General features: G+C 55.9%; 2 protein-coding genes across 2 annotated transcripts; one reads left to right on the top strand and one right to left on the bottom strand.

Moving 5' to 3' along the window:
* Positions 1-1,452: 1,452 nt before the first annotated feature.
* NGA_0349102 (uncharacterized protein) lies at positions 1,453-2,535 on the bottom strand. The gene is made up of 2 exons (XM_005854640.1): positions 2,367-2,535; positions 1,453-1,938 (listed from the first exon to the last, which is right to left on the bottom strand). Exons 1-2 carry the CDS (start codon positions 2,495-2,497, stop codon positions 1,470-1,472), a joined length of 600 nt encoding a protein of 199 aa, XP_005854702.1. The 5' UTR covers positions 2,498-2,535; the 3' UTR covers positions 1,453-1,469.
* A 5,669-nt stretch (positions 2,536-8,204) lies between these two features.
* On the top strand, positions 8,205-9,883 carry ADK (adenosine kinase). The gene is made up of 4 exons (XM_005854641.1): positions 8,205-8,328; positions 8,471-8,611; positions 8,726-9,049; positions 9,388-9,883. The coding sequence occupies exons 1-4, from the start codon at positions 8,239-8,241 to the stop codon at positions 9,853-9,855; spliced, it is 1,023 nt and encodes a 340-aa protein (XP_005854703.1). The 5' UTR covers positions 8,205-8,238; the 3' UTR covers positions 9,856-9,883.
* Positions 9,884-10,301: the final 418 nt, after the last annotated feature.

The raw sequence follows: 10,301 nt of genomic DNA, 5'->3' as shown, positions 1-10,301 counted from the left end.
TGGAGCACTGGGCTCGGGAGATGGTTGGGAACCTGGTAGGCGGGGTCGGGGGAGGGAGAGAAGAGAAGGTACGCTTGCAGGAAGGGGCGAGGATTTGTTGGGAATACCTGAGGGATGTGGAAGGGGCAGTGGATGCCTTAACTCGGGCAGGGGAATGGCAGGAAGCAATGCGCGTGGCAAGGAAGGGCGGGAGGGAGGATTTGGTGGAGACAGACATCTGCATGGGCGTGAAGGAGGCCGTGGTGGGGCTCCAGTCCTGGGTGGAGGGAGGGCGAGCCCGATGGAAGGAAGGAAGGAGGAGGTTGGAGGAGATGGTAGGGCGGGTGGTGCGGGAGGACGAAGAGAAGGAAGCCGCGGAGGTGGCACGACGGGGGCGGGGGAGGGAGGGAGGGGGGGGGGAGGAAGCGGAGAGCGTCTTTTCCGCCCAAACGGGGGACTCGAGGATGAGTTTGGTCACGGACGCGTCCTTCCGTTCGGGCACGTCCTCGCACGCCTCGAGCCATTCGCGGTTGACGTGGACGGTTCCGGGGGGGGAAGGAAGCGTGGTGAGCAGCAGTGGGAGCAACAGCAGCTTGGGTCTGGGGCTCTTGTCCCTGCAGGGACGGAAGGGGGATGGGGACGCCGGAAGCCGGCAGCGACCTGGGGCGGTGGCGCCTCCGTTTCGGGAGAAGAAGAAGGCGAAACGGAAAATCAAATTGACCGCGCGAGAGGAGGAGGCGAGGCTTCGGCGGGAATTGGAGGGGTTGAGCGCGGGGAGGAAAGTCTGGGAGGAGGTGGAGAAGCTTCTGGAGGCCTTGCTCCTGTTCGGCGAAACGAAGATGGCACGGGGCTTGCTTGGAGCTTTGCAGGAGCTGGTTAAGGAATGTGCAACCTTGCCGCTCCCAGCGCCTCCGACGCAAAAGCCCGAGGAGAAGGGAGAGGGGGGGAGGAGGAAGGAGGAAAGGGAGGCGGGGGAAGGGGACAGGGAAAGGCAGGAAGAAGAGGGGGAGGTCATGGCCGAGTTTGAAAAAGTTTTCGCGCCATATTTATTTTTGTCGTGAGCCCTGCCAGATCTCTTTACCCGCATGGGGGCAGGGAGGACGGGGGAGGGCAGGGGGAGGGAAAGGGGGAGCAAAAGCACGTCCGAATAGGGGATGCTGAAGATGTTTGCATTAAAAGGAACATTTTTTAAAAGTACCCAAACAAAACACTTCCGTGTTGCCCTGGGTCGGACTCAGACAGCCATGTGAATTTTAAATTTTCGAATTCCCGTTTCGGTAATTTTTCCCCTCCACCAAGCCACGCTCCCGGCCGAATCTGCGGCTGTTCAGGACCCTCTTTTCCACCCCATCTCCCTCTTCCTCTCCTTCCTTTGCCCTCTCCAGCATCCATCCCCACCCCTTTCATTTGTCGCAGAGCACCAATAACCCTTTCGGACGCTAAGCCACCCCTCCTTCCCTCCCTCCTTCCCTCCCTCCCTCCCTCCCTCCCTAGCAACCCCGTCCCAGCTGCTCACACAAGTCCTGCCTACGTTGCTTCGCATCTTTCTTCAGCATCCGCTGCTTCTCCCTCTCCCTCTTCAATGAATCTCCGTAATTCTTCTCGTCCCCGCCCCCTTTTGCGGCATTCTCCATGATCAGGGCCTCCTGTTGTCGTTTCAATTTGGCCTTGACCCTTGCTGCTTCTTTTTCCGCCGGTGTGGGAGCCGACAGATCTTGCAGGTCCGTGGCGTCGGCCGCCTGCGCCGACCAGGAGGAAGTTGTGGTGATGGAAGTGGAAGAAGGGGAGGAGGGAGGGAAGGAGGTAGGGGCAAGAAAGAAGGCGGCGACGCTTGTGAGGAGACCGAACGTGCGGCGCAGGACGAAAGAGGGGGGATTGCGATGGGTCGAGGGAGGAGACGAGGAGGAGGAACGGGGAGAGGAGGAGGACGACGACGACGAGGTGAGAGCGGTACAGCACCTGGAAGGAACCAGAGAGGAGGGAGTTGATTTGTTGCAAATAAAAGATATGATATTACATGAACTGGTTCACACAAGAAAGGAAAAATCATATATATGAGCTCATTTGCTTCGTAGTGGCATCAAAGGCTGGGTGCAAGGGCCACACGATAGGTGGAGGGTGGAGAGAGGGCACACGTTGAAGTTGTAGAAGGCAGAGATCAGGTTCACTCGAGCAGGGCTTGGCCTTCAATAGGGAAAAAAGAAGACTCAAATGCAACACATGCTTATGAAATTATGAGGGGCTTCAAAGTCTCCATAGCTGCGCATTTTCTCACCGCAGGTTTTGACAAGAGCTACACTTCCTCATACGAATCGACTACATTCTGAGGACGAACGAATCGACCACAAAGTGACCCCAAACACAATATGTGAAAGAAAAAAACGCACCTTTGCATTGAAACGCCACCAACATGGATTTGTGTGGGCTTTGGACACCGCACAAAGGCCGGAACTTGACCCAAGAGCAGTATACAAGAGAGGAAAACCACCCACGTCACGGAGGTCTGATGATGCTGCATGTCTGGAGGAAAACTAACCCCACAATGTGACAACCTGTCCAGAAATCCGAGAAAAAAATGAAAAAGGTAAGCCACGTTATTATGCTATTAAGCTTAATGTCTTGCAAAACTAAAATTTAAAGTACAAAATACCATTGGGAAAGAGAGTCGCATCGTGAGCATCGGGTTTCGACACCCCACCCAAGCAAACAAAACACCTTTTATGACCTCCACGTGACATGGACGGTACCCTGCGGAAAGACTCGCACCGATCATCCCGCAGACTTCGATACACGGCTTGGCTACCCGCGTCGTCTTGTTCCCTTTTTGTGTTCCTCTGTCCTTCTGTCCCATCATGGGCGAGGAGCAAGGCGCCTTCTCCTCCTTGTGGACCGAGCAAGGGAGAAAGCGCTTGTCTCGATGACCTCCATCCTTCCAATCCAAAACTCACGCCCCGGTGGCTCTCTGCCTCGTTGACACAGGTACCCACCACTTGCACACGTACGGATTATTTGACCACGTGTGTGTGCTAGTATAGGGGCTAGAGGACAGGAAGATGGCGCCGCTTCCTTCGAGCCTTCGACAGCCCCCTCCCTCTGCAAGGAGTGACAGTGTATCGACACTCACCCCACGCGGGCAAGCGCCCAATACCAACGGGCCAACCATCTTGAACCCTTCCACATCACATTTGTCGCGGGCTTCACCGCTCAAGCCGTGGGAGCAATCTGCACGGCGGGTAATGACTGCCAATACTGCTGGCCACGCAGGAGGAAACGAACGACCACAAGGGAATGGGCTCTCGCACACGCCTCGAGAAGCTGTCAATTATCGGACCACAAACCCCAACCCGGCCCGAAACGTGGGCAGTATCAGCCACACAACGGGAAACAGTAGCACCCGGGGCGTGGCCGGAGGTGCCAAGGGACAGGGGAACGGAGAGGAGGACCAAGACAGGTCGAGTGCACAGCTCTCTGAGCTCGGCCATCCCCAGGATGCTCCCGCACAAGCTGCCTCCTCGGCACCGTACGCCAACCACGCGGCAAACGGAGGTCCGTACGCCCCTCCCACGTCTCGATATGGCCAGCTGGGTACTAGTAGCAACGGCATGTATGGGTATCCGGGCAGCACCTATGGGGGGGCCGGGGCGTATGGAAGGTACAACTCAGGCTCCATGTACGGATCCTCTTCCCTTTATGGAAGCGGGTACGGTGCGGGTAGCATGTATGGCACGCCTTCGATGTACGGGGGGATGGGCGGGATGTATGGGGGAGGGTATGGCTACGGGGGGGCGGGGGGGTATGTACGGCAGCATGCACGGTGGAGGCATGGGAGGGGAGGGGAGCATCGGATGGCTGCAGAACGTTTTCTATTTGGTGTCGTCCTTGGGGCAGATGACAGAGTTGCTGGGGATGAACACGGAGGCGCTCGGGTATTTGTTTGGGACTCTGATGGGCTTCGCCGAAACGGCGGGTAACGTCCTGGGTCAGCTGACAGCGAGGCCGGCCCGGTTGTTGGAAGCAGGGCAGGAAGGGGTCACGGAGGAGGAGGCAGCGGTCCGGGCGAAGCAGGAGAAGATCGTCCGGGTGGTGCGATGGGCCGTGGGCTTGGCGTTGTCGTACTTGGCCTGGCGGGTGCTGAGGAAAGTAGGCCGGTGGGTCAAGGCGGGAGACACACGGAGGGACGTGGCGCTGGCGGCGGCGGCGGGGGCGATGGTTGGGGCGGGGGGGCGAGGGGGTCGAGGACAGCTGCAGCCTTACCTTCCTCCGTCCCCGCCGCCGCAGGCATGGTCGGCGCGGCGGCCGATGCCGGGGGAAGGGGGAGAGAGAAGGTGGGGAGGGGGGGGCAGGGGAGAAGAACATGTAGAAGGCTTACCGAATGCGGCCTTAGAGCAGGCGTTCCACTCGTCTTCCGGGGGAGGGGTAAGGCCAGGGGAGATTTGAACAAGGCCGGTGATGGGAGAGGACACAAGGGCTTGTGATGGTAGGATTGTAATATAGAAGAGGAGGCAGAGCACGGAGGGAACGAAGGGAGGGAAACGATCCGGGGGAAGAAAAGGCTTGCGGTGGGTCTCGTTGGACGCGCCATTGCCTCGTCATCAAGGAGATTTGGTCTGGCTTGACGCGCTTGGGATGGTGGTGGTTCGATTCCTTTCGTCCTTGTTCGTGATTTTCTTTTCCCCCGGGCGACGAGCTTTACCGCCTCTTTTCCTTCCCTCCTGCCATGTGTATATATCCACTGTTAATCCACTGGCTCCCCTCCCCCTCGCTCGTGTGACACCAGCTAAGTACTTATACCTCTCACAAAGCATATATATGTATATATATATTAAATTGAGCCATAACTACATGGATATACAAAGCATAAATATAAATGTATACATCTGCTTCATGCTCCAGGTCCTTGGTCCCATAGAAAACGTCTTCGGCTCGGCCGAAGGATCCCCCCTGCCCTTCCCCGATGGACGTCGTTTTACCCCTCCACCCTCTTTCCCTTCCACACACACACACAAGCCTACACGTCCGAGCAGATCGACTGTCCTCCCTCCCTCCCCCCTCCCTCTCCCCCCCCCCTTCCCCTACCCCCCCCCAAAAAGGACATACATACGTGCGGATCCTTCCCTCGGGACCTCCAGTCTGAGTCATACCCCTGGCCTCTCCCTCAGGTAGTCAAAGAAAACTCGCTCCAAAGCCCGCAGATCCTGTCAGTGCATGTGATAGTATATATTCACATATCTTAAATATGGGGCCGTAGTTACGAGACCAATGGCGTACGGGAGGAAGCAAGATGATTGATTCATCCCCCAATAGGGATGCTACGAGCCTCCAAGCGGATTCGCTGTCGCACTACCCGTCCCATCGCAGCTTCCCATGAACGATCCTTCCAGTCCCGTACCTTCCTCTCCCCCCCCCGTTCCCCCTTAAGGTGCCATAAACCTCCCGCCTTAATGAACTCTCTGCCCTTCCTCTTCCTCCCCTCCCTCCCACCCTGACCTGAATGAATGTCTTCATGCTCTTGGCGAATACGGCCGTTCCACATGCATCTTCCGCCAGGGCGGTCCGAAACTCCGCCTCCGTCATCGGGACCCCGCCCTCCCTCCCTCCCTCCCTCCCTCCCCCCCCTTTTCCCTCCATTCCCAACAGCCGCCGGGATTTCAGGCTGAGGTCCCCAGGGCTCGGCGCGGGCGGGAGGAAGGAAGCAAGACCTTCCTCCTCCTCCAAGACAGGTTCGGCGCACTCCAAGGCAATCATCACCTGCGGACTGACCGTCAAAATGTCGCAGCCGCTCAACTGTTTGACTTGCTCGATGCCCCGCAGGCTCGCCGCCATCACGAGCGTCCCCGCCCATCTCCTCATTTTGAACAAGACTTGGATGTCCCGGGCCAAGGTCACGCCCCTCTCCTCTGCACCCTCTTCCTCCTTGTCCTCCTCCCTTCCCTCCCAATCACTCACCCTCCCCACGTAGGGTGCCACGTAGCTGGCCCCCGCCTCGGCGGCGGCATAAGCCTGCACAATGGACGTCACGCCAGTGACGAGACACCTCACCCCTCCCTCCTTCCCGCCCTCCCCCTCCCCCCCTCTCCAGCACCTTGGCGGCCTGAATCCCTTCCCAAGATCCGGGTATCTTGATCACCAGGTTGGACAACGGGAGTTGATGCTTGTGGACGCACAAGTCGACAAGGGCTAGGGACTGACGCACGGCGAGGTCGATGTCGAAAGCATAACGAGGATCCAGCTGCACGTACACTCGGGGGAGAGGAAGGGAGGAGGAGGAGGGAGCATGCGGGAGCCGTTTCCAAATTTCGCGAGCAAATTTGGGCGGGACGGCTTCTAACATGTCAGGGATGCCATCGATGCCCAAGGGGAGGTACATCTGTTTGAGGGAGAGGCACCAGGTGGAGGGGAAAAGTAAATCCATTCAGTGGCAGGAGTCCGCAGTCATTCAAGCAGGCTCGCGTGCTGGCTTTTGCATGGACCTGACGGCTCGAGCATATTATTATATTATTATATGCTGTTGCATAGGTAGATAGCACGAAGAATGGCTCGAGCCGACACCGTTGAAAAGAAGTCCGGGTTTCATGTTCTAACCTTTCTCACGTACATTGCAGGCTTCTTCCAACAGATGGAAGTATTCTTCTTTCTGGGCGGCTTGCCAGACGATAGAAGGGTTGGTCGTCACCTCCAGGGTACCCGGAAGATGTGCCAATTGCAAGTAGTCTGCTGTGTCGAGGATGACTTGAGAATGGCAACGGACTTGCGCAAGAAGATTAGAAGGGGTGCGGGAAGAGGAGGTGGCCTTCATGTACATCTTCGAGGCAGGGGAAAAGTAGCGGGTTGTGCGGGCAGGCGGCGGGCCTCCGTGGGAGGGAGAGGGGAAAAACGCACGGGGCCAGGAAAAGGAGGAGGATGGGGATGTCGCCAAGAGAAAGGAGGCTTTTCTCAAAAATCGTTTCAGTTTGGCCATTTCGTGATCAGAATTAAAGGACGTGGCACTCCCTGCGACCAATTTACGGGGGAGAGGACAGGACGGGAAAGGGAAGTGGAGAGGGAGGTTGCCGTGTATCCCAAGGTGTTCATGCCGACAAAAAGGCAGGTACTCCGACCCTTGTACGTGATCAATCTTTTCATAAAAAGTATCATTTAAAAAAATGTCAGGCTTCACTTCAATGAGGGGCAGATTATGCGATTGTTTTGATAAACGGCTCTAGCCTGTGAGGCGTCTCATAAACTTCAGTTCCGGCGATGCCCCCCCTCCATTGTTAGCATCCGAATGGAGGATGTACGCATAAGTTCGTGCATTAAAATAATCAGCTTATTGGGCTTCACTGACTATATCTCAAACTGTATCTTGTCATTCAACATGAGGTTTCATTTTTTCTTTTTGCAAGTATACTTTTGCGATGATGCTGAGATGGGATGTTCACTCATCATCGGGGGAAGGGGCAGAAGAAAAGCCCACCAAAAAAATGCCGCTTTAATGCGAGGAAAGCACTCACGTGAGGGATGTATGTGAGGCTATGAAAATGGTAGAGGCAGGCTTAGTTGGATTTTTGGGGCCTCGAAAAAAAATGTCATCTTCTCCTCATGCTTTTTCATCCGACTTTATTAAGGATGAGTCGCGAATGCTAACCAGGCACGAGGCTGCGACAACTTCTTGGAAACCATTTTGTGGGTGTGTGGGAAGGCAGGGTAGCTGCATTCCTGTTGTTAGTGTTTTTATTCCCACCAGGTCTTGATCTAGAAATTTTATCATTTTTGGGGGGGACGAAGAGCCTGACATAGGTTTTCAGAACGCAGTGCGTGTTCCGTCATATCCTATTCGAACGTTGGCGGGGTCGATGGGATGTATCGGATCTTTCTTTTCCACCTCGCAACCCGTCACAGTGTCCCCACAAAGGCTGCAAACATCGTTAGGAGTTAGTAAAGTGACATTGCATGCATTTGGATTAATTTTGGGCGTCCCTGTCCCTCTTTCTTTCCTAAGCCCTAGATTGCTTGCATCGTCGGCCATCCATCTGACTAGATTAGATCCACTTTTCTAAAAAATCACGAAACGCGCAAGACGTGTTTTTTAAAGCCTGTACACGTAAATTACATGAATCTCGGCGCAATGGCTTCTCTTTTTCTCTTCACGCCTCGATTCAGGACAGACAATTTTTCTTTTGTTCTTCGTTTTCCTACTCTGATGACACTGAGAATCTCATAAAGTTTTCCATTTTCCAACATTTTGAAGGAAACAAACTACCCACCACTACCAACAACACCATGCCGACAATCCTTTTGGGAATGGGGAACCCTCTCCTCGACATCTCCGCGGAAGTGCCGCAGGAGGTGCTGGATAAATATGAGCTCAAGGTAAGGTAGAACGCTATATCCCTTGCAGACGCATAAGAGCCCTTTTCGCGCGCCATTTGTTCCGACGCACGCCTTAGTATACCCCAGGCATCTTCATCCGCTTCCCTGTGTCTTTTCCTTTCTTTTTTTCTTCCTTTCCCAGTTGGACTCGGCCATCTTGGCGGAGGAGAAGCACCTGCCCCTCTATAAGGAATTGGTCGACGCCTACAAGGTGCAATACATCGCAGGAGGCGCCACCCAGAACGCCATCCGTGTGGCCCAATGGATGTCGCAGACACCTGGGGTAAGTGGGTGTTTGACAGAGCTTGCATGGGCGACAGCCCTCTCCTGACGTTGTAGATTTCCTTCCTTTTCCTGCCCCCCCTCCCTCCCTCCTGCCCTCCCCCCCTCCCTTTAGTCCACCAGCTTTTTTGGATGCATCGGAAAAGACGATTTCGGGGCGGAACTTCAAAATTGCGCGAAGGCCGACGGGGTCAATGCCTTCTATAAGGAAGATCCCGAGACCCCGACAGGCACCTGCGCGGTGCTGGTGAAAGATGGAGAGCGGTCTCTCTGTGCGAATTTGGCTGCCGCCAACAAATTCACCGCGGACCACCTGGCCTCCGTGAAGGCCAAGGAGATGATCGCGGAGGCCAAGATGTTTTACATCGCCTCCTTTTTTCTGACCGTCTCGGTCGAGTCTTTGCTGGTGGTGGCCGACCATGCCGTGGAGCACAACAAGGTCAGAGGAGGGTGCCGGTGCCGGACTCTCTGGGGGTGGGAGCACGGTCGTTGTATAGATCGAAAAAGCTGTGTCGTGCGTTTGGAAGCCCGGCGTGTCTTTAGCCTGGCCGTGTAACCTTGACGCGCGTCGGCATGGGGTTGTGCGGGGGGGGGGATGGTAACCGTCGGGGGCCGATAATTACCGAAGGACATAGCCTGAGTCCCCCCCTTCGCAAGCCCCAGGAAACCCATCGATGTATCGATTCACCAAGGACCTTATGACCCGCGCACCGACGCCTCTCTTACTCCCTCCTGTTCCCCCCCACATACCCACTCCATTCCCTTGCTGGGTCTCAGATTTTTGCCATGAATTTATCCGCGCCTTTTTTGATCCAATTTTTCGCGGAGCCCATGGCCCAAGCCCTGCCCTACACCGACTACGTGTTTGGGAACGAATCGGAGGCCACGGCCTACGGTGAATTGCAAGGGTGGGGCACCGACATCCCGACCATTGCCCTGCGCCTGGCGGCGGCGCCGAAAAAGAGCGGGACACGCCCTCGGGTGGTAGTGTTCACCCAAGGGAGCGAGGCGACCGTGGTCGCCAAGGAGGGGAAGGTGGAGAAATTTCCGGTGGAAATGTTGGAAAAGGACAAGTTGGTGGATACGAACGGGGCGGGAGATGCCTTTGTGGGTGGTTTCCTTTCCGTCTTGATGCGGAAGGAGGGGGCGGCGATGGAGGAATGCGTCCGGGCGGGGCACTGGGCAAGTCGGGTCATCATCCAGCGGAGTGGGTGCACGTTCCCGAAGGAGTGTGACTACAAATAGAAAAGGAGGGGAAAGGGAGGGAGGGAGGAGGGGAGGGAGGGAGGGAGGGAGGGTCTCGAGAGGCAGGAAAAGACTAGGTAATACCGAGCAAAACATCACGTTTCATTGCTGCGGGTGATCCACCGTTCCACTTCAACCCAATTGAAGCAGCCTGGATTCATGCTCGTGGCTGCGGCGGTATCTTGTTTTTGTTTCTTGGTTTCTTTTCCCTAAAATTTCCATCCTCTTGTCTTTTTTTAGAAAAAACAGTTCGCATACATTTTCTTTCCCCTCCTCCCTCCTGCCCCCCCCTCCCCATCCCTCCCGCTTCCCTCGTGATCTCTTCCTTCCTGGCCTCCACCACCCCTCCGACGCCTCCGTCCGTCCTGTATTTTTCACTCTTGCATTCCATCGCACAATAGCCTTTCTCTCTCCCTCCCTCCCTCCCTCCCTCCCTCCCTCCCTCA

The sequence above is a fragment of the Nannochloropsis gaditana genome, assembly GCF_000240725.1.
Source record: "Nannochloropsis gaditana CCMP526 unplaced genomic scaffold scaffold436, whole genome shotgun sequence".
NCBI lineage: Eukaryota > Eustigmatophyceae > Eustigmatales > Monodopsidaceae > Microchloropsis > Microchloropsis gaditana.
The sequence above is the reverse complement of the archived record's forward strand: the minus strand, read 5'-3'. Positions and strand labels throughout refer to the sequence as shown.